Raw genomic sequence first — 18,973 nt, 5'->3', positions numbered from 1 at the left:
CCTAAAAATGAAAATCAGTCAGTTTAAATGTGACATCACATTATAATATACAGCAGGAAAAATTGATATTCATCTAATTTACTAAAGATTACATTTAACAATGTTATTAAAATTAGTTTTTTAAATGCACATTAGATGATGGCAAATGTAAAGGAGTCCCACTATATAAATGATATAATTTAACTTGTATTATCTATATATCACTCCATTTATATAAGTTATAAAAGATAATAATACATTTTTAATAAAAGCAAATGTTTACAGAGGTGCCCTTATAAAAATATATAAATAAGATTTTATAAACCATGTTTTTTTTTTAATAAATGCAAATATTTACAGAGGTGAACATCAACATAATTATGTGAATATTACTACAATTTAAAATGACTGTTTTCTCAATGTTGAAAACACCTGTTCTAATATTTTTGTGGAAACTGTGATACTTTTTTAAACAGAAATATTTTCTAACATTATAAATGTCTTTACTGTCACTTTTGATCAATTTAATGCATCCGTACTAAATAAAAATTCTTTAAAATCTTGCTTGCCCCAAAGTTTTGAACAGTAGTGTATATGGTACTTTAATTCTTAGACTATGTTGTAATGGTATAATATAGTAATAACGGTATAATAAAGTGTTCTTTCTCTCTATAAGTAGGTACCACATGGAGTACAGACAGCTCCAGCAGGAGCACTAGCTGGTTGGTTTTGAGAAACCTCACACCACAGGTATTCTTGTGGCTACTGTTGTTCATTGACTAATTTCTTGGTTAATTGTTTACAGCGTTATAAATCTGCTCTTTCTGTTGTGACATTTAGATCGATGGTTCAACACTGCGGACACTGTGCATGCAGCACGGCCCGCTAATCACATTCCACCTCAACCTGACACAGGGCAATGCCGTGGTGCGCTACAGTTCTAAAGAGGAGGCTGCCAAAGCCCAGAAGTCCCTACACATGTACATAAATCTTTCACCTTTGTCACTTTTTTTTTTTTTTTTTTTTTTTTTTTTTTTTGCGGTACCAACCTCAACTATATGATCACAGTCATCTGTTCTCTCTCTAAATACTTGCGTTTCAGGTGTGTTCTGGGAAACACCACTATACTGGCAGAGTTTGCTGGAGAAGAGGAGGTGAACCGCTTCTTTGCACAGGGTCAGTCCCTTACGCCCACCACCAGCTGGCAGGCCAACCCCGGCACCAATCAAACTCGGCTGGGAGGCGGAGGGACGGCGGCCACACACCCCATCGGCCACTGGAACAGCAGCAGTCTGGGAGGAGGAGGAGCAGGCGGGACGGGGTCCGGCGGTAAGGCAAGCAACGAGCTGCTGTGGGGGGGCGTACCGCAGTACTCCAGCCTGTGGGGCCCGCCCAGCACCGAGGACGGTCGAGTGGTCGGCAGCCCCACCCCAATCAATACGCTGCTTCCTGGAGACCTGCTGAGCGGAGAGTCCATGTGAGAGCGCCAAGCGCTCAACACCCTACCGCAGCGAAATATGAAACTTAACGAGCAAAAACCAAGCAAATCATTTGGCGATAATCAACGTCAGTGGAACTGTGAAAAACCAAGAGACAGGAGGCTTAGGCCACACTTGCATAGAGGCTGCTGACCTTCTTCCTCTACTTTTTTTTTATTTTGTTTTGTGACTTTTCATCTGTGTTCTCTTGATCATTAGGCTTGGATTACAGTATTCTATAGACTTCTTACGAAGATCCGTGACTAAAAGAGAAGTGAACCTTTACAGAAACGTTTCTCTATTAACTGATACCAGTGTGAAAGTGTATTTTACTACAAACCGATGAGACAAGCTGCCATTGTTTTAAATTCCTCTGGCACGAGCACATCTTGTCAGCCCTATCACAGCATATTGCCCTCTCCCCGAAGAAATATGCGTCATTCCAAACTAACTCACTCCCTGTGTTTTGGACTGGCTTTTTTCGTTCTTCATTTGTCCTTTGGATCATTTGGATTAATTAACAGCACTAAACTTTAGCCTTAACTGCTGATCAGTCCCACTCCACTTGTACTCTGAAGAAACATCTTGAGAATTGCACATTTTCTCATTTCTGAGCCAGGACTGTCATGGGTTCGATCTCAGCTGCAGCATTCGTCCTCCTTGTTTCCCACGATTGCCATCCTGTCCTCATTACTCTCAAAAGGACAGACATGTATATGACCCCTCTGCACATTTGAGGCATTTATTCTTAAGCTGAGAGGACATGTGGACAGCTGAGGAACATATTAACCACTTCTCACAAAAAAAAAAAAAATGTACAGGAAACACTTTTTCAGATGGACTACTTTCATTTTCCTAAATGACCTCGGTCCTCATTGTCGTTCGTCTGACGTGCAATATATGCCACAGACTCTTCCGTCCATCTTTACGCAGTGCTTTTTTGCCGGCGGAAAGGTCGGAGCTCATCTGGGGACGGAGGGGATCAAAGACTCGTCTCCAGCCCCATCCACCAAGCATGGGACTGAACAGAAGAGGACTCTGTCAGTGTGTAAGCCCATGGTGATGAAACATTCACTAGCACTTCCTCTACACACTCAAGGACAAGTGTGACTACAGGGGCAACAGGGGCTTCAAACCAAATAAGAGGTGTTTCTTTGTAACCCAGTAGACAAAGTGCTTTTTTTTTTTTTTTTTTTTTTCTTTCGTTGTTGTTGTATTTGGTACAAAAGTATGGAAAAAAGAAGGTGTGGTTTCTTCATAGCACTTAGCAAGAGCGTCAAGCTCCGACTTTAATGCCAACAAATCACACGTGTAAGTGTGAAACTGACAAAAAGCGACGATGAAAAGCAATCTACCGAACTTCTCCTCCATGCTTCTTTTTGAACTCTACGTCTTTCCACAGTCTTTCAACTTTGAAATTAGACATTTCAAAAATGGTAGCAAAACGAAGGGATGTCTGATGAGGGGAAAAAAAACACCACAACAAGACTGAAGCGTTTACGTGTTTTTTTTTCTTTCAGATGATATATATCAAAGTAAATATCACTGTTACAGTACTCCAAAATCATTAGCCTTTTTGTCTGGAGATGCTAGACGTGTTGTAATGTTTCTAATGGATTCTGTGGGGCCCCCTGCCCTGGTGGCCCTGCCTACCTGTATGATAAGTGTGGCCATTGAGTGCCTATCTGCTGTGGCGCCTCGGGTGCCCACGCTCTGACTTTTGACCCGCTGTGCCAGGCCGGCGCACCAGATGCCAGAACGGACCTGCCTGGGCCGGAGCAGTGGCTCCTTCAGACCTGGCCAATCAGTACGTACTACTACTGCGCCAGCACTCGACCTCGTCTCAACTTCACTCTCATAGACTCTCTCTCTCTCTCCTTCTCATGCAAAGATCACTTTAGCTGGAAGTGGACAGGTTCGTTTCAAGTACTTTTTATGATCAATTGGGTTTTTCCCTTCTGGAATTGCCAGTGTTGTTTTTTTTTTTGTTTTTTTTTTTTTTTTTTTTCTGTCAACATTGCTGTTGTTATCGTCGTTGCTGTTGTTGATGTTATATCGTTCTTTTGCGCTTTTTTTTTTTTGGTTTGTGTGTGTCAATGCAGTGGTCTCTATGGTAGCTGCTCTCACCAGCCCCTCTTGCTGCGCATATGCAGAAAACACTCTGATTAAGAGGCACACCTCAGCGTAAACCTTGGCGATTGAAATATGGAATCACTTGTAGTGACGGAAATGGATTGTTTTCGGTTGCGCGTTTAAGGCCGGAGCGCACTTTTAAAGCGTGACGAAGAGTAGGTTGATGGTGCTCAGTTTGTCTTCTGCCTCTCCTCTGAACTTTCCTCCGCTCCGGCGTCAGAGGCCTGCCAGGCCACACGCTCACACTGGTGCTTACGACAAAGGGCAGACAGAGTACACTACTTTACCTGGTCGCCTCTTCTCACAGTAATAAAGCAAACGATAACGGAGACTCCGCTCTCCACTTCTATGCAAAGACCGACCGAGAGGTGCAGTTCACGGCCTTCAGCTTCAATCTGTAGTTCTCTCCAAGCCCACTCTTCAGCTTACCAGTTCATCGTGAGAAGGCAGCTTCCTTACGGTGTGGCCTAAAGAAAGAAACCGGCCCGCTTCATTTGAACTGATTACCAGGCCCTCACTGTTTACTCTCTGAATGATCTCTTACATTATGTACATGCAGTCTCAGGGCAGCCTCAGAGAACCCCAAACTGTTTATCGTTACAAGCGGGGCGTAGTTGTGCATTATCGCATTATCCGATGTGGCTTTAAAGATGCTAAATGGGTGGGCGAGTGGATTCGCAGAGGAAGTTCCTCTGTTTTTTCAGATCCTAATGTTCCTATTCTCGATCGTAGACTTAACCTAGACATGAATCTATCAGAGTGGGACTCCTTATTTCTTGAAATGTGTTTTGATGTTTGGTTTTGTAAAGAGCACATGGAGATGGAGAGGTAGAATGCAGGTTGGCACCAAGACAGACGGGTAGCACCTTGTCCCAGGTATCAAATATATACGCCTGGGAGGACTGCTGAGAATTAAACAGGGAATCCAGAATGTTTAGGTGCACTGTAGATGGTTCACATTTGGGTACATCTTTTTTTAAAACCAAAAAAGGTTTTTGTCTCATTATTATTAATGTTATTGTTGAAAAAGGAAACTTTAAATCTGTAGTACACTCTTTGACTGAAGTGCTTCTCTCTGCAAGCCTTTGACGCCCAGAAGTGGCGGACAGATGACTCTGGGGTTGCTGTATTGATGGTATTATATTCTGTCCTGACCCGCTACTAGGGGAACGGTACAGATTATTTTTTATTTTGTTTTTTTGTCCAGGTCCACATGGACCTATTGTATCAGGAGGCCTGGGGCACATGCCAGTTGATACCAAGTCTTAAAAGGGGAAAATCCCTTTTCTTCTTTTTTTGGGGGGTTGTTTTTTTTTACTTCACACTCGAGTGACACTAGCAACAATCACTATTGCCTGTTTTTGAAGATATATATATATATATATATATGTATATATATATATTAACTGCCTTTCTCTAAGCTGTACTCGAGACCACAGATTGAAAAAAAACAAACAAACAAAAAAAACAAACATCCAAAACTTGTTTAAAATCCAGAGGAATGCCTGTCAGGCTAGCTAGCTAGCTAAAAAAGTGGCCAGTCCTCCACTGTGGGCATACTGAGTCTTATCTGTAGGACTAATGTACCCCAGCTCCATGAGATCGGCTCAGATGCAATTTTTTGTAGATAAGAAGTCCGCTTCGATCGTACAAAATAACAGGGCCTGGGTGGAGATGAGCTCTAAGAAAATCAAATCCTCTTTCTTAGGGCCCTGGCTAGAATATGCACATGCTGGTTGATATACATGTACATCTGAAATCCTGTGTATGTATATAACTGGTTGTATTTTAATTTTATTTTTTTTCTCTCCATTTTTAATTTTTTTCAGGCCTGAGTAACCCCCTGTTTCCTTCTCTCCATGAATTTAACTAGATGATAAATGCATAAACATATCAAAATTATACAAATGAAAAAACACATACTTGAATCAAAAGAAGCGCCAATAATGTAATGTGAAAATTTTTGTAATAATTTTGTCATTCATACACTTCCAAGCTTTTTGATAACATCAGTTCAAACTAAATGAAAAAAATGTAGTTAAAAAAAAAAAAAACTAAAAAAATTTAAAAAACAAAGATAAGAGGAAAAAAAAGCAAAACGACATCGGTTGTATGTGAGTGTTTGCACAAGATTGCGTGTACTGTATGACGGATGAATGCGTTTGTTTGCCTGTTTGCGTGAGTTCAAACCAATGTATGCTAGTGATTACAGTGGATTTGTTTTCGCCTTTGTTTCATCTTAGTGTTTTTTTTTTTTTTTTTTTGTCTGTCTTTTGTTCGCTAGTCAAAAATATATTCGGATGTGTATTGTTATTGTATTTGTTATTAGCTTTGTTATTAGAGTTGCACTGAGTGTCTGCTTCCCCTCATTCAGCTAATCGTACAACATGATATTAAAGTACTAAGGGGACAAGGTGACAATTCATGTGTTAATGTTTACTCAAGGACTTATTGAGAAATATAACAAGTGTGTTTTTTTTATCTGTAATACGATTATCTACCTTATAGTGGCTTTTATTGTGGAATAATCCATGATAAAGAAATGGATTATTTTGAGTATTGCACCATTTTTTGTTTTTGGATTATAAACAGAAAAAATGCAAAATACTACAAAAAAAAGTATATGAATATGAAATGTGGGGAAAAATCTTTTTGAAGAACTGTGGCCATAGATTGATTTAGAGGGACTTGTAACTCCCCATGTTACACCATGATGAGCTGGATAGACATCTGGAGAAGAGTTTCTTACAAGACTCATTTCAGAGGTGCCTACCTTTCTGGTTTGCTTCTTTTTTTTTTTTTTTTTTGTTAATTTTTGTTCACTATCTTTGTGCAAGGCCACCAACAGTTTACAAACATTTCATGTTTTTCTGAAGTTCAAGGAAAAAATGTTGCAATGGGATTGTCATGAGAAGAGAAAAGAAAGCAAATCCTAAAGGATATATACTTCCATCAAATGAATAACAAAAACACTTTACAGAATGAAGATTATTGTGCTACTTGGAGAACTCTGGGATTGATCAGTGTTGTCATGTTTTTGTTTTTATTTATGTTGGCAATGTTACTTGCATAGATTATCAAAGCCTGTTTTTTTTTTTTTTTTTTTTTTTGAAGCAAAAAAAAAAAAAAATCCTTTTTTTTAAAAAAAAAAAAAAAAAGAGAAAAGAAGACATAGTTGTTCACTATCTTGCACACACAAAAAAAGTGGATCATGTCTCAGGAAGGCAAGGGTTCCAGAGTACCAACTCCACGCCATTTAATGTTTGTTTTTAGAGAAAGAGGATAACGGAGGAAAAAAAAAAAAAAAAACATAAGCACTGAAGGTTATGGATTTCAGAAGAAGAAAATACCTTTGTTTCTAAATCCGTAGCAGTTACATATTTACCAAATAATGAACTCTTAATGAACTTTAAAAAATGGAGTGCTTTATATATAAATCTATATATTGAAATTGCTTTACATTTTAAACAAAATGATCAATGATTTTGATTGTTCAAAAGACGGTGAAAGAACATACAAATGCTGTATGTTTGAATCTTTATTGTATTTTCTTAACATGAGGTCCCTTCCTGTTGAAATCAGGACCATTGTGCATTACTATTTCTTTCCTCTTTGTCATTCTGTCTCTTGTGGCGGGTATTACATGATGAGAACTAAAAACGAGGGATTGGGGGCAGGGTTTCTGTATCAATTTGATTGATTTAAAGAGAAAAAAAGCTGGTTTATACGGATCATGATCTATGCACAAGGGGGGTGGGGTTCTTAAAGCCTCTGTGACCCATCTCTCATTGGGATTCGAGGGATTCTTTTTTGTGTGTCCTTTTATTGTGCTCATATGCTCTGTTGTCTCCCTCCCCCACCGACCCCATCTTACTTCCCATTTTTCATGTTTCTTACATACAGTACATCGCCATGCTGTGTATTCCTAAACCAATGAACGTCTCATTCTGAAGCACTGTGGGGGTTTTTTTGTAGCCCATGACTTTCAAGGTTGTCTGTGTTCTTTGTGTGTGTGTGTGTGTGTGAGCGAGTGTTACTGGGATGAGTGTGGATGGAGATACTGGGTTGCTTTTGCCTTTTGATTTTAAATGTTAAGGAATATGTCTGTACTGAGATTTTAATAAGTCAGTGGCTTTTAATGTTTTGTTTTTGTTTGTTTTCTCTCTCTTTTTCTCTTTCCTCATAGAATGTGATTGTTGACATGCACCGAAAAAAAATGTTTTGAACTATGGAGCTTCTTTCAAACAATTAATAAATTGCATTTTTGTTCTTGGCTGTAATGAATTTGGTTTGGTCATTGAGTATTAGTGGACATCACTTGTTATGATGAATACAAAAAAGTGTGACACTTAAGCTTAATAACCTGTCACTGTACTCTTCCGATAGGATGAAAAATGCTTTAGTGAAGTAGTGTGGGTTGACGTTTATTTAACGAATTCGGACTGAATAAAAATAAAGATGCCCATGACAAATGATCAGAAAGTATCCAACTTGTATTGACCCTGCTTTATTTAAAATTACATTAAAGATTTTTTTCTGATTCTTCTTTGATCATTTTATCCCAATAAATTAGGTTATAATATTATTATTATATAACATAATTATTTTAGTACAACACAAATTCTTGAAATGTTGGGACGTTTATTTAATTTAGAATAAAATGAAAACTAAAAGACTTTCAAATCACATGAGCCAATATTTTATTCACAATAGAACATATAACAATAAATGTTTAAACTGAGAAATTTGACACTTTTATCCACTAAATGAGCTCATTTCAAATTTAATGCCTGCTACAGGTCTAAATAGTTGGCACGGGAGCAACAAATGGATGAAAAAGCAAGAAATTTTGAAAAGATTCAGCTGGGAGAACATCTAGTAACTAATTCAGTTAATTGATATCAGGTCTCTAATATGATTAGCTATAAAAGGGATGTCTTAGAGAGGCAGTGTCTCTCAGAAGTAAAGATGGGCAGAGATGTGAAAGAGTGCGTAAAAAGATTGTGGAAAACAATGTTCCTCAATGTCAAATTGCAAATCTCATCATCTACAGTGCATAACATCATCAAAAGATTCAGAGAAACTGGAGAAATGTCTGTGCGTAAGGGACGAGGCCGAAGACCTTTATTGGATGCCCGTGGTTTTCGGGCCCTCAGACAACACTGCATCACTCATCGGCATGATTGTGTCAATGACATTACTAAATGGGCCCAGGAATACTTCCAGAAACCAATGTCTGTAAACACAATCCGCCGTGCCATCTGCAGATGCCAACTAAAGCTCAATCATGCGAAAAGGAAGCCATATGTGAACATGGTCCAGAAGCGCCATCGTGTCAGGTGGGCCAAGGCTCATTTAAAATGGACTGTTTCAAAGTGGAAAAGTGTTCTATGGTCAGACGAGTCCAAATTTGACATTCTTGTTGGAAATCACGGACGCCGTGTCCTCCGGGCTAAAGAGGAGGAAGACCTTCCAGCGTGTCATCAGTGCTCAGTTCAAAAGCCAGCATCTCTGATGGTATGGGGGTGCATAAGTGCATACGGTACGGGCAGCTTGCATGTTTTGGAAGGTACTATGAATGCTGAAATGTGTATATAAAGGTTTCCAGACAATGTCTATTTCAGGGAAGGCCTTGTGTATTTCAGCAGGACAATGCAAAACCACATACTGCAGCTATTACAACAGCATGGCTTCGTTGTAGAAGAGTCTGGGTGCTGAATTGGCCTGCCTGCAGTCCAGATCTTTCACCTATAGAGAACATTTGGTGCATCATTAAACGAAAGACGACCACAAACTATTCAGCAGCTGGAAACCTCTATCGGTCAAGAATGGGACCAAATTCCAACACCAAAACTCCAGAAACTCATAACCTCGATACCCAGACGTCTTCAAACTGTTTTGAAAAGAAGAGGAGATGCTACACCATGGTAAACATGCCCCCGTCCCAACTATTTTGAGACCTGTAGCAGGCATAAAATTTGACATGAGCTCATTTAGTGGATAAAAGTGTAAAATTTCTCACTTTAAACATTTGTTCTATTATCTATGTTCTATTGTGAATAAAATATTGGCTCATGTGATTTGAAAGTCTTTTAGTTTTCATTTTATTCAAATTTAAAAAACATCCCAACTTTTCTGTTGTAGCTATTATTTTTGGGTTGTAGTTATTTAGTAATTATTTTTTATACTTTGTCTAAATAGTAATTTGCATAATTGCTGTGGCAGTTAATTATGCATACATTAATTGAGATAACATAATCTTTATTCTTTATTTATTTGTCATCACAGGACAGTAAACTACAGAAAAACTACAAATTGATAGTATTTCTTGGGGGGGGAAAAGCCATATTGCTTTTAGACATTTTTAATACACAAACTGTGTAGTTGTAAATGGATCAGAATATCACGTTACAAGCTGAAATGTTAATTTTTTCTGATGTTGATGCCACATGATCTGTCCTTGGGGTTGTATAGTTTTGCCAGGGAATCTACAGTTTCCCCAGCATTGTCTTTTTATTGGATTTGGTCCAGGCTGGAGCAGATGTTTCAGGCTCTGTTGGACAGATCTGATGATGGTTTTCACTGCGTCCTCGCACACTTGACATGTCTTCATAAATCGGAACTGTAGTTTGATGCTCTTGCTGAGTATCAGGCTTTTTCTGAGGACAAGTAAGAGGGGTATTTTAACATTAAAGGGATAGTTCACCCAAAAATGAAACCAGACAGATGACTGTAGCCATCGACTTCCGTCAGTGGCTATCGTCAACTGTTTGATTACCAACATTCTTTAAAATATAATCTTTTGTGTTCAACAGAAGAAAGAAACTCGGTTTGGACCAACTTGAGGGTTAGTAAATTGTCAACATTTTCATTTTTGGGTGAAACCTTTAAGAATGACACTCTATTGCTTATATGTTAAATGAAGTGTTCAATTGTGTGACCTTACATGCGTCAAAAAGAGAGCGATGGCTGTGAGTAGGAGCAGACTCACTCCTGCTGAGATGGAGTAGATGAGCAGAGAATACCTCATACAGGAGCACGGCTCACCTGAATCAAACAATGAGAGTGTGTGGTCAGATGTGAGCTTAATTTTCCATTACTACAGCCAAATATATTTAGACTAGCGGTGACCGGTGGGGTCTTATTTCATGTTTTGTTTTTCCAATTTCCACCCGCAAACAAAAGGTGTTACTTTCATCTTTTATGAGCATTGGTATTAGACACAACCCAATAAACTAACAGTACTGGTGATTACCAAAATCATTTGTGTGTGTGTGCGTGTTTCTGTAATGGTTAAACCACATCAGTATGTGTAAGCTCTTTAGTCACAGTATTGTTTCTAATGCTAAAATATAATTATTGTTATCCATGAATTTACGGTTTAAGAAAGGCAGAAAACTAGTAAAGCACTTTATTATTATTATCATTATTCAGATAGGCTACTCAATTAGCTAGGTATTTAGTTGCAGACCTTAATAGAAAAAAGTTTTGATGGTTGAGTGTTACTCTTGATTAATTTCTGGATTCTGAGAGAAGTTGAATGTGCCGGTGCGTCTCTGATGGATCCGAAATGGTCAATATTCATATTCATGCACTTTTATTAATTTTTATTTTTAATCATTTATGGCTTATGATTTATCAGTTTTACTTTTGCTTTCATATATTTATGTACTCATACTTTATAGAATAATTCTTATCATATTTTCAAGTATTTACTTGTTATTGTACCCTTATGGTTATTTTATATTTAAGAGTATGATTGCTATGTTCAATTGTTCTTTAAGTGTTCCAGTGTGACAGCCAGGTCATGCTGACACGTTTGTGGTTAGACATTGGACGCCTGCCAAGTACAGCAGAAGTAATGCTTACAAGTAATGCTTGTATGCTTACATTTAATAGTGCAAGATTTGCAAAACTCCCTAAGGGTTAAAACAACTATTTTTGACACTGGACCAGTGGATGACGTAATGGGTGAAATTAACCTTTTCTTTTAGAACAAAAACATCAGTTTAGAACAAAAACATCAGTTTGTGTGGGTTGGGAATTTCCCTGTATGCTTATGGTATAATATGGCCTGAGTTGTTGATAATTCAGCTTTTTCTCTCCTTTGCTCTCCTTGGCTTCTGCTTTTTTGTCTCTTATCTGCAAATGTCTTAATTATTGCTCTTTTTAATTTTCATCTATTAGATACAATACTCTGGATTTTACAATACTCTAAATTTTATTATTGACTGCTTTTTTTATGGTTGTTATTTTACCTTTTGGTTTTATTAAGTATTTTCATTATCGATTAAAGTTTGCGTGTGAGGCTAAATTTAATTGTAATGAATAAATAATTTTCCATCAACTTTATCTACTGCCTGGATCTCATTTTCCCAAGTTTTTGCATCAGTCTCAAATTTGGGTTCAAAATGTGTTTTGAACTGGAGTGAAGTGTTTTGAAAATGGTGACGTTTCACTATTAAAGAGTCCGTATTAAAGTGAAATATTTGTGTTTTCTCTTTATGACAGCTGGTCGAATAAATGTGTTGTAGTTTCTTTTCAAGTTAAATACAAAGAAAGATTTACCAACCTGCCGCATTCACAAGCAGAAAAAGGGCTGTGTTCGTCGAGTGCTGATCTGATGGATTTCCCGAGAAATCACAGACATAAAGCCCCGTGTCTGTGCGTCTTAAATCAGAAAGCGTCACAGTAATTTCGGCTGTCTTGAGAAAATTCGGCTGTCTGGAGATCTTGATACGTCCCTCAGTTTCTGGATCTGCTCTCATTTCATCTTCAGAGATGTTCAAAACACTTTCTGAATGAGCAAATCTTCGTCGCAGGTACAGAAGCGATGGGTGTGATTTACTTGCTTTTGCAACACAAAATATGTCCACTGATTCACCCTCAAGCTTTTGGACGTAATGAAAATTTTGAGATGCTGAAAAGTGTTAAGAATGGATTAAACTTCTTTTTTTTTTATCAAGCTCTATACAGATAAAATTTGGTTCACTGTTATTGGCCATCATTTTTGTAAATACAAGTAGGCCTCTCAACTACAATTGTCATATATAATAAATTTTACATACTTCAAATGTAGAATATACTTAAAAGCATCATCTGTTGTTATGCTGCATGTACAAAAAGTCTGAAGGGACACCTGTACTATATATTAGCATATAAGTGCGCTCAGTTATTGCTACAAACAAATCTATTAAGATCAATTAAAATAGAACTGAATTAAAATATTTTAGATGACAAGGTACGGCTTATTCAGATTCTGAAATGTTTTTCAAGTAGCCTAGATTGCAATTTAACAGTTCACAACAAACATTGCTATGGTATCCTGTGGGACATACCTAAAGTTTGCTCCAATAAAATCCAGAGAAATAAGCAGGGTGTCATAGTGCGCTTATTAAATTTTTAAAATATCCATGACAAGTTTCACATCTCTCCTCAAGTCGTTGATTCTGCTTCACCTGCTACTAGGACTCTTCTCTTTTCATCTCAGCAGAGCTCCACCCAAGCACAGGAAGTTCAGCAGACACACACATATATATGTCTGTATTTGTGTTTCAGTGTGGTGAGTAATGAAATACAAAATCCTGTTGTGTTACTACTGAAAGTACAATATATAACTTGTAGAGTAAATGTTTGTTTATTTAAAGTAATGTAAATGTAAAGTTTATTTCAAGCACTGACATCATTCATCTTTCATTTAAAGCACATTATTATTTACCCTAAAAAGTTATTTAAAGATCATATATGCTGGAAGCTTCTCTTTTTCTTTATGAAATCTTTTCTTCTGTGCTCTCTTCTTTTTGATGCTTTAATGAATATGCTTGCTATTATTGTTCATTTGTTTGTAATTGGTGTTACAAAGAATCAATTGCCTGGTTTCACAGACAAGGCTTAAGCTAGTCCTAAAATAAAAAGCATGTTTCAGTTAAAACGGCTCAAACTTGCACTGATATATCTTAAAATGTGTCAGTGCCATTGTTTTGTCTCCAGATGTACACCAGTAAATGATTTTTTTTAAAGTTATGTTTATAAAAGCTACTTAATTGTCCTAATTTAATTTCCCTGTCTGTAAAACCAGCCCTATATATAAAATATGACCAAAGAATACACAGCTCATTTGGTTTTATTTCAGCTTTTATTATTTTCAAATAGGACAAAAAGAAAAGGCAAATCACTTTGTGCTGCACTACTGGAAAGAAAAAAACCCTAAAACAGACATATAATAGGCAACTTCAACAAAACAAAACTCAGTTTTCCCTGTAAAATGAGTAATGATTTAGAAAACGAGGACGAAACTTAACTTAGCAGGTAAAAAACTAGTTGACAGTGATCAGGAAAGCAATGTCTTTTGCTTTTAACCAAATCTCTACCCATCAACAGTGAACAAATTTACAAATCCAAAATAATTATACTTACTCAGTCTGACCTGAAAAGGGGGTCCTGGATTACATTTTCCTTAAAAATCAAGGGGAACTGATCAGTAGCAAATGGACAGATAAAAGAAAAAAAGAAAAAAACCCTCACAGACAGTACATTACAAAACACAAAACCACCTGAAGCATATAGTTGGCTACATGCTAAATGATTCCTTGAGGTAGTTCTGTGCATTGAGACCTTTAGTGCCATGCCAAACATCTCCAAAACCAAAGGAAGAGCTTATAAATATGTCAAAGAAACAAATCACACATTACTCCTCAGTGCTACTGCTCAACTGCATCATTTCTTTATTATGAAACTACACTGCATGAAAAGCAGACTATAGCTTACCCCAATGATTTAAATTAATCAGGATTTTCAACAGTGCTTGTGGACAGAATCTGTGGCATTCTGAATAGAGGGTATGCATTGACGTCACTTTCCCACCGGAACGCGCTCCCTCAGCTGGACTGAGTGGCAAAAGAAGCTGCTGCATGACTGGATTTAACAGGGAAAACTGCAGAAACACGAGGAAAACAAACGATAACACTAATGGTTGGGCTCGAAAGTGTTCCTTACAACTTGTCAAAGAAACTTAATCAATGGATATTGGCATGCAGCCAAGAGTCGTGTTTCCTGACATTTATATGTGCCTGATTTCGACGCCAGGGAAATACATAAAGCAAATCTGCCTGTGAACGCTTTATATAACTACAATATAGGTAGGTGTAAATTGGAGTGATCACTTATATCAATGTTATATATTTGGTCATATCGTCCAACCCTAAAACTTGTATAGTTTTTATCAGTGTTCATTTAAAAACACCCAATTATGCAGAATATAAGATGGTAAATATTTAATTGATGAGTTGTCACCACAATGTATAACAATACAATATATAGGGTATGGTTTTACCCCAAAATCCAACATTTTGACAAAATGATAACTGAAAATCCACTTTTCTCTGCCTGGAGTCGTTGTTTCTGTGAATTGCAGAGATCCGTTGCTTCTCTTTTCTATAGCTTTTGGCAGTCTGTAAAAATATATCTTGTCAGACCTATTTGTACATTAAATCGCAAAGCTCTTTCCCATTTTAGATGGGTTCTGTGTGCTTTTCGCAGCATTTACACTGAAAACCAATGCTGTCACTGTCTTTTTGCCACTCAGTAAGCGTAACAGCAGTCACAACGGCTGACGGTGACATCACGTGCATATCCTCTATAATTTCAACTCATCCTTCTGCTTGTAAAAATGGGAAATACGTTACACACCTGTAATATTTATATGCAAGTTGCATTTTCTAAAGACTTACTGGCTAGCATTAACTGCTAAGCTTTCATTAATTACTACATATCCATTTCCCCTTTTTTTATTTAATACAAACTGTGAGACGAGTCATTGTCTATGGTAATTGACAGAATGCCATAGATGTAGTTGAAAACAACATTAACATACACTACCATTCAAAAGTTTGGGATCAGAAAGATTTTTTTTAAATGTTTTTGAAACAGGGGCGGATCTAGAAAATGATTTATAGGGTCACAGGTGGCAAGACCAAAGCAAACAATCATTCAATCATCTATACTATAAACTGCAAAAGTAAAACATAAATTAAAATTTCTGTTACAGATGTGAAGGGGGAGGAGAATGCATATGTGCGGCAAGTTTTTCGACAAGAAAGGCTTCCGCATAGAATACACTTGTGCACTCGCTCATAGTTCCTCTGGAAGCTTCCTCACTCCTCACTCCTCTCCTCCTCATGATGCAGTTAGAGAATTGAGATGTCCTTCAATATAGCTGAGCTTGATCGGTCTCAGGGTCACAGGCTGGAGGACGGAGGAGCGAGGAAACGAGGAAGCATCAGTTTGAGTATTGAGAAGCAACCTTAGATTAAATGGTTAAAAATACCCCTCTAAAAAAAAAGTTTACTGTTGTAAGGCATGTGATCATAAAATAGGTCCATGTGGTGTGATATATGTGCATTTATATTCAACGTTTAAATTTAGATCACATGTCATAAGACGTCAAATGAATGTAAAGCTATCATTTGCAGCTCAAAACTATTTGAAGCATTTATCTTAAAGCCCTTTTCATTTTTATCATTTATTTCTATAATGAGTAGCCTAACGCATGCTTACAGTTTGTGTTTGTTTTATTCATATCACAATAGTTAAATAGGTGTCTTTATATATACATCTTGATGACAAATAAAATTCTCTTCGTCTTAAATGGACAGCAATATCTTTAATCAAGTCTGGCAACTTTGAAAAATGTTTTATTGGGGTCTATAAAAGTTAAAAATGTAATAATATATAAGCATTTCACAGATTCTATGTACACTAATTATATAAAACAAGACTGTCAGTGGTTATACAAATGAACTAGATCAATGCTTTTGTTTCTATTCAAAGAGATGGAAACTGACAGAAAAAACATTAGGCTTAAAAGATTACTTAATGGTACAAGATGCAGGTCAAAATAGACGATGAGAAGCGTTGTGGAAAATAATATTATACATAAACAATGGTAAAACAGTTTATTTGTTTGTGTATTGAGCTACACTGGTTGTGTTGTGTTGTGTTTTTGAGTCACCAAAAAGAAGCGGTTCATGAGAGTCTGTTAATGAAGTTAACAGTGCAAGCAGCCATGCAGCAGATGTGTTTTCTTGACATTTGTTTTGCAGTATGTCATCACATTAAAGCGCAGCTGCTAAATTGTGGTACAGAAAACACTGTGCATATTTATGTTATACTGGAATAAATTTGGGTTGGCAATGCTTTTTCTGTCACTTGCCACTCCGTAGATCCACCCTGTTTTGAAAGAAATCTCTTGTTCTCAACAAGGCTGCATTTTTGATCAAAAATACAGTAAAAACTGTAGTACAGTATTACCATTTAAAATAACTGTTTAATACAATTAATTGTTGTGATCACAGCTGAATTTTCAGCATCATTACTCCAGTCTTCAGCGTCACATGATCCATTAGAAATCAGTTTAATATGCTGATTTGCTGCTCAAGAAACATTATTATCACTGTTGAAAACAAATGTGCTGTTTAATAATTTTTTTTCAGGATTCTTTGACAAATAAAGTTTAAAAGAACATTTATTTGAAATCGAAATATTTTGTAACATTATAAATGTCTTAACTGTCAGATTTAATCAATTTAATGCATCCCTGCAAAATATATATATATATATATATATATATATATATATATATATATATATATATATATATATATACACTCAGTGGTGTGAAAAAGTGCTTGCCCCTTTCCTGATTTTTTTTTTTTGCATGTTTGTCACACTTTAATGTTTGAGATCATCAAACAAATTTAAATATGACTCAAAGATAAAACAAGTAAACACAACAGGTTTTTATTATGAAAGTGCTTGCCCCCCGCTGTTAAAATATAACTTAACTGTGGTTTATCACACCTGAGTTCAGTTTCTCTAGCCACACCCAGGCCTGATTACTGCCACACCAGTTCGCAATCAAGAAATCACTTAAATAGGACCTGCCTGAAAAAGTGAAGTAGACCAAAAGATCCTCAAAAGCTACACATGTTGAGATCCAAAGAAATTCAGGAACAAATGAGAAAGAAAGTAATTGAGATCTATCAGTCTGGAAAAGGTTATAAAGCCATTTCTAAAGCTTTGGGACTCCAGCGAACCACAGTGAGAGCCATTATCCACAAATGACGAAAAACATGGAACAGTGGTGAACCTTCCCAGGAGTGGTCGGCCAACCAAAATTACCCCAAGAGTCCAGCAACAACTCATCTAAGAGGTCACAAAAGACCCCACAACAACATCCGAAGAACTGTAGGCCTCACTTGCCTCAGTTAAGGTCAGTGTTCATGACTCCACCATAAGAAAGAGACTGGACAAAAATGGCCTGCATGGCAGAGTTCCAAGACGAAAACCGCTGCTGAGCAAAAAGAACAAAGACTCATCTCAGTTTTGCCAGAAAACATCTTGATGATCCCCAAGACTTTTGGGAAAATACTCTGTGGACTGACGAGACAAAAGTTTAACTTTTTGGAAGGTGTGTGTCCCATTACGTCTGGCGTAAAAGTAACACAGCATTTCAGAAAAAGAACATCATACCAGCAGTAAAATATGGTGGTGGTAGTGTGATGGTCCGGGGCTGTTTTCCTGCTTCAGGACCTGGAAGACTGTGATAAATGGAATGAATTCTGCTGTCTACCAAAAATCCTGAAGGACAATGTCCCGCCATCTGTTCGTGACCTCAAGCTGAAGTGAACTGGGGTTCTTCAGAAGGACAATGATCCAAAACACACCAGCAAGTCCACCTCTGAATGGCTGAAGAAAAACAAAATGAAGACTTTGGAGTGGCCTAGTCAAAGTCCTGACCTCAATCCTATTGAGATGCTGTGGCATGACCTTAAAAAGGCAGTTCATACTTGAAAATCCTCCAATGTGGCTGAATTACAACAATTCTGCAAAGACGAGTGGGCCAAAATTCCTCCACAGCACTGTAACAAACTCACTGCAAGTTATCGCAAACGCTTGATTGCAGTTGTTGCTGCTAAGTGCGGTCCAACCAGTTATTAGGTTTAGGGGGCAAGCATTTTTTCACACAGGGCCATGTGGGTTTGGATTTTGTTTTCCCTTCATTTAAAAATTGCATGTTGTGTTTACTTGTGTTCTTTGATTCATATTTAAATTTGTTTGATGATCTGAAACATTAAAGTGTGACAAACATGCAAAAAAAAAAAAAAAAAAAAATCAGGAGGGGGCAAGCACTTTTCACACCACTGTATATATACACACACACACTTTACTGACCCAAACTTTTGAAGCATATTTGTGTACATTTAAAATGTTAGGTAAAACTATGAGTTAGTTAAGAAAACTCCCCTGATATTAATAAAACTGGGGGCCATCACCAAACTTGCTTGAAGTTTGGGGACGTTCGCATCCAACAGCCAAATGACTGT

General features: G+C 37.2%; 2 protein-coding genes across 2 annotated transcripts in view; one reads left to right on the top strand and one right to left on the bottom strand.

The window, feature by feature from the left end:
- The window catches only part of tnrc6c1 (trinucleotide repeat containing adaptor 6C1), a 64,414-nt gene extending 56,540 nt beyond the window's left edge, over positions 1-7,874 (top strand). The window contains 3 exon segments of the mRNA XM_048194967.1: positions 659-729; positions 820-959; positions 1,082-7,874. Coding sequence (XP_048050924.1) covers positions 659-729; positions 820-959; positions 1,082-1,460 — 590 coding nt within the window. The 3' untranslated portion in view covers positions 1,461-7,874.
- Positions 7,875-9,696: 1,822 nt separating this feature from the next.
- LOC125271021 lies at positions 9,697-14,757 on the bottom strand. The gene is made up of 4 exons (XM_048194955.1): positions 12,929-14,757; positions 12,163-12,510; positions 10,537-10,637; positions 9,697-10,249 (listed from the first exon to the last, which is right to left on the bottom strand). Exons 1-4 carry the CDS (start codon positions 12,972-12,974, stop codon positions 10,079-10,081), a joined length of 666 nt encoding a protein of 221 aa, XP_048050912.1. The 5' UTR covers positions 12,975-14,757; the 3' UTR covers positions 9,697-10,078.
- Positions 14,758-18,973: the final 4,216 nt, after the last annotated feature.

This window comes from Megalobrama amblycephala, linkage group LG1 (assembly GCF_018812025.1).
Source record: "Megalobrama amblycephala isolate DHTTF-2021 linkage group LG1, ASM1881202v1, whole genome shotgun sequence".
NCBI classification, from domain to species: Eukaryota; Metazoa; Chordata; class Actinopteri; order Cypriniformes; family Xenocyprididae; genus Megalobrama; species Megalobrama amblycephala.
This window is presented reverse-complemented; position numbering and strand designations above follow the sequence as displayed.

Excerpts from the sequence above, each read along its gene's own strand:
- LOC125271021 (XM_048194955.1), bottom strand. The coding sequence starts at position 12,974 with ATGACACCCTGCTTATTTCTCTGGATTTTATTGGAGCAAACTTTAG. Across the intron at positions 12,511-12,928 it reads TTTATTGGAGCAAACTTTAG|CATCTCAAAATTTTCATTAC; the intron begins GTATGTCCCACA and ends AACACTTTTCAG. Across the intron at positions 10,638-12,162 it reads TCTGCTTGTGAATGCGGCAG|GTGAGCCGTGCTCCTGTATG; the intron begins GTTGGTAAATCT and ends TGTTTGATTCAG.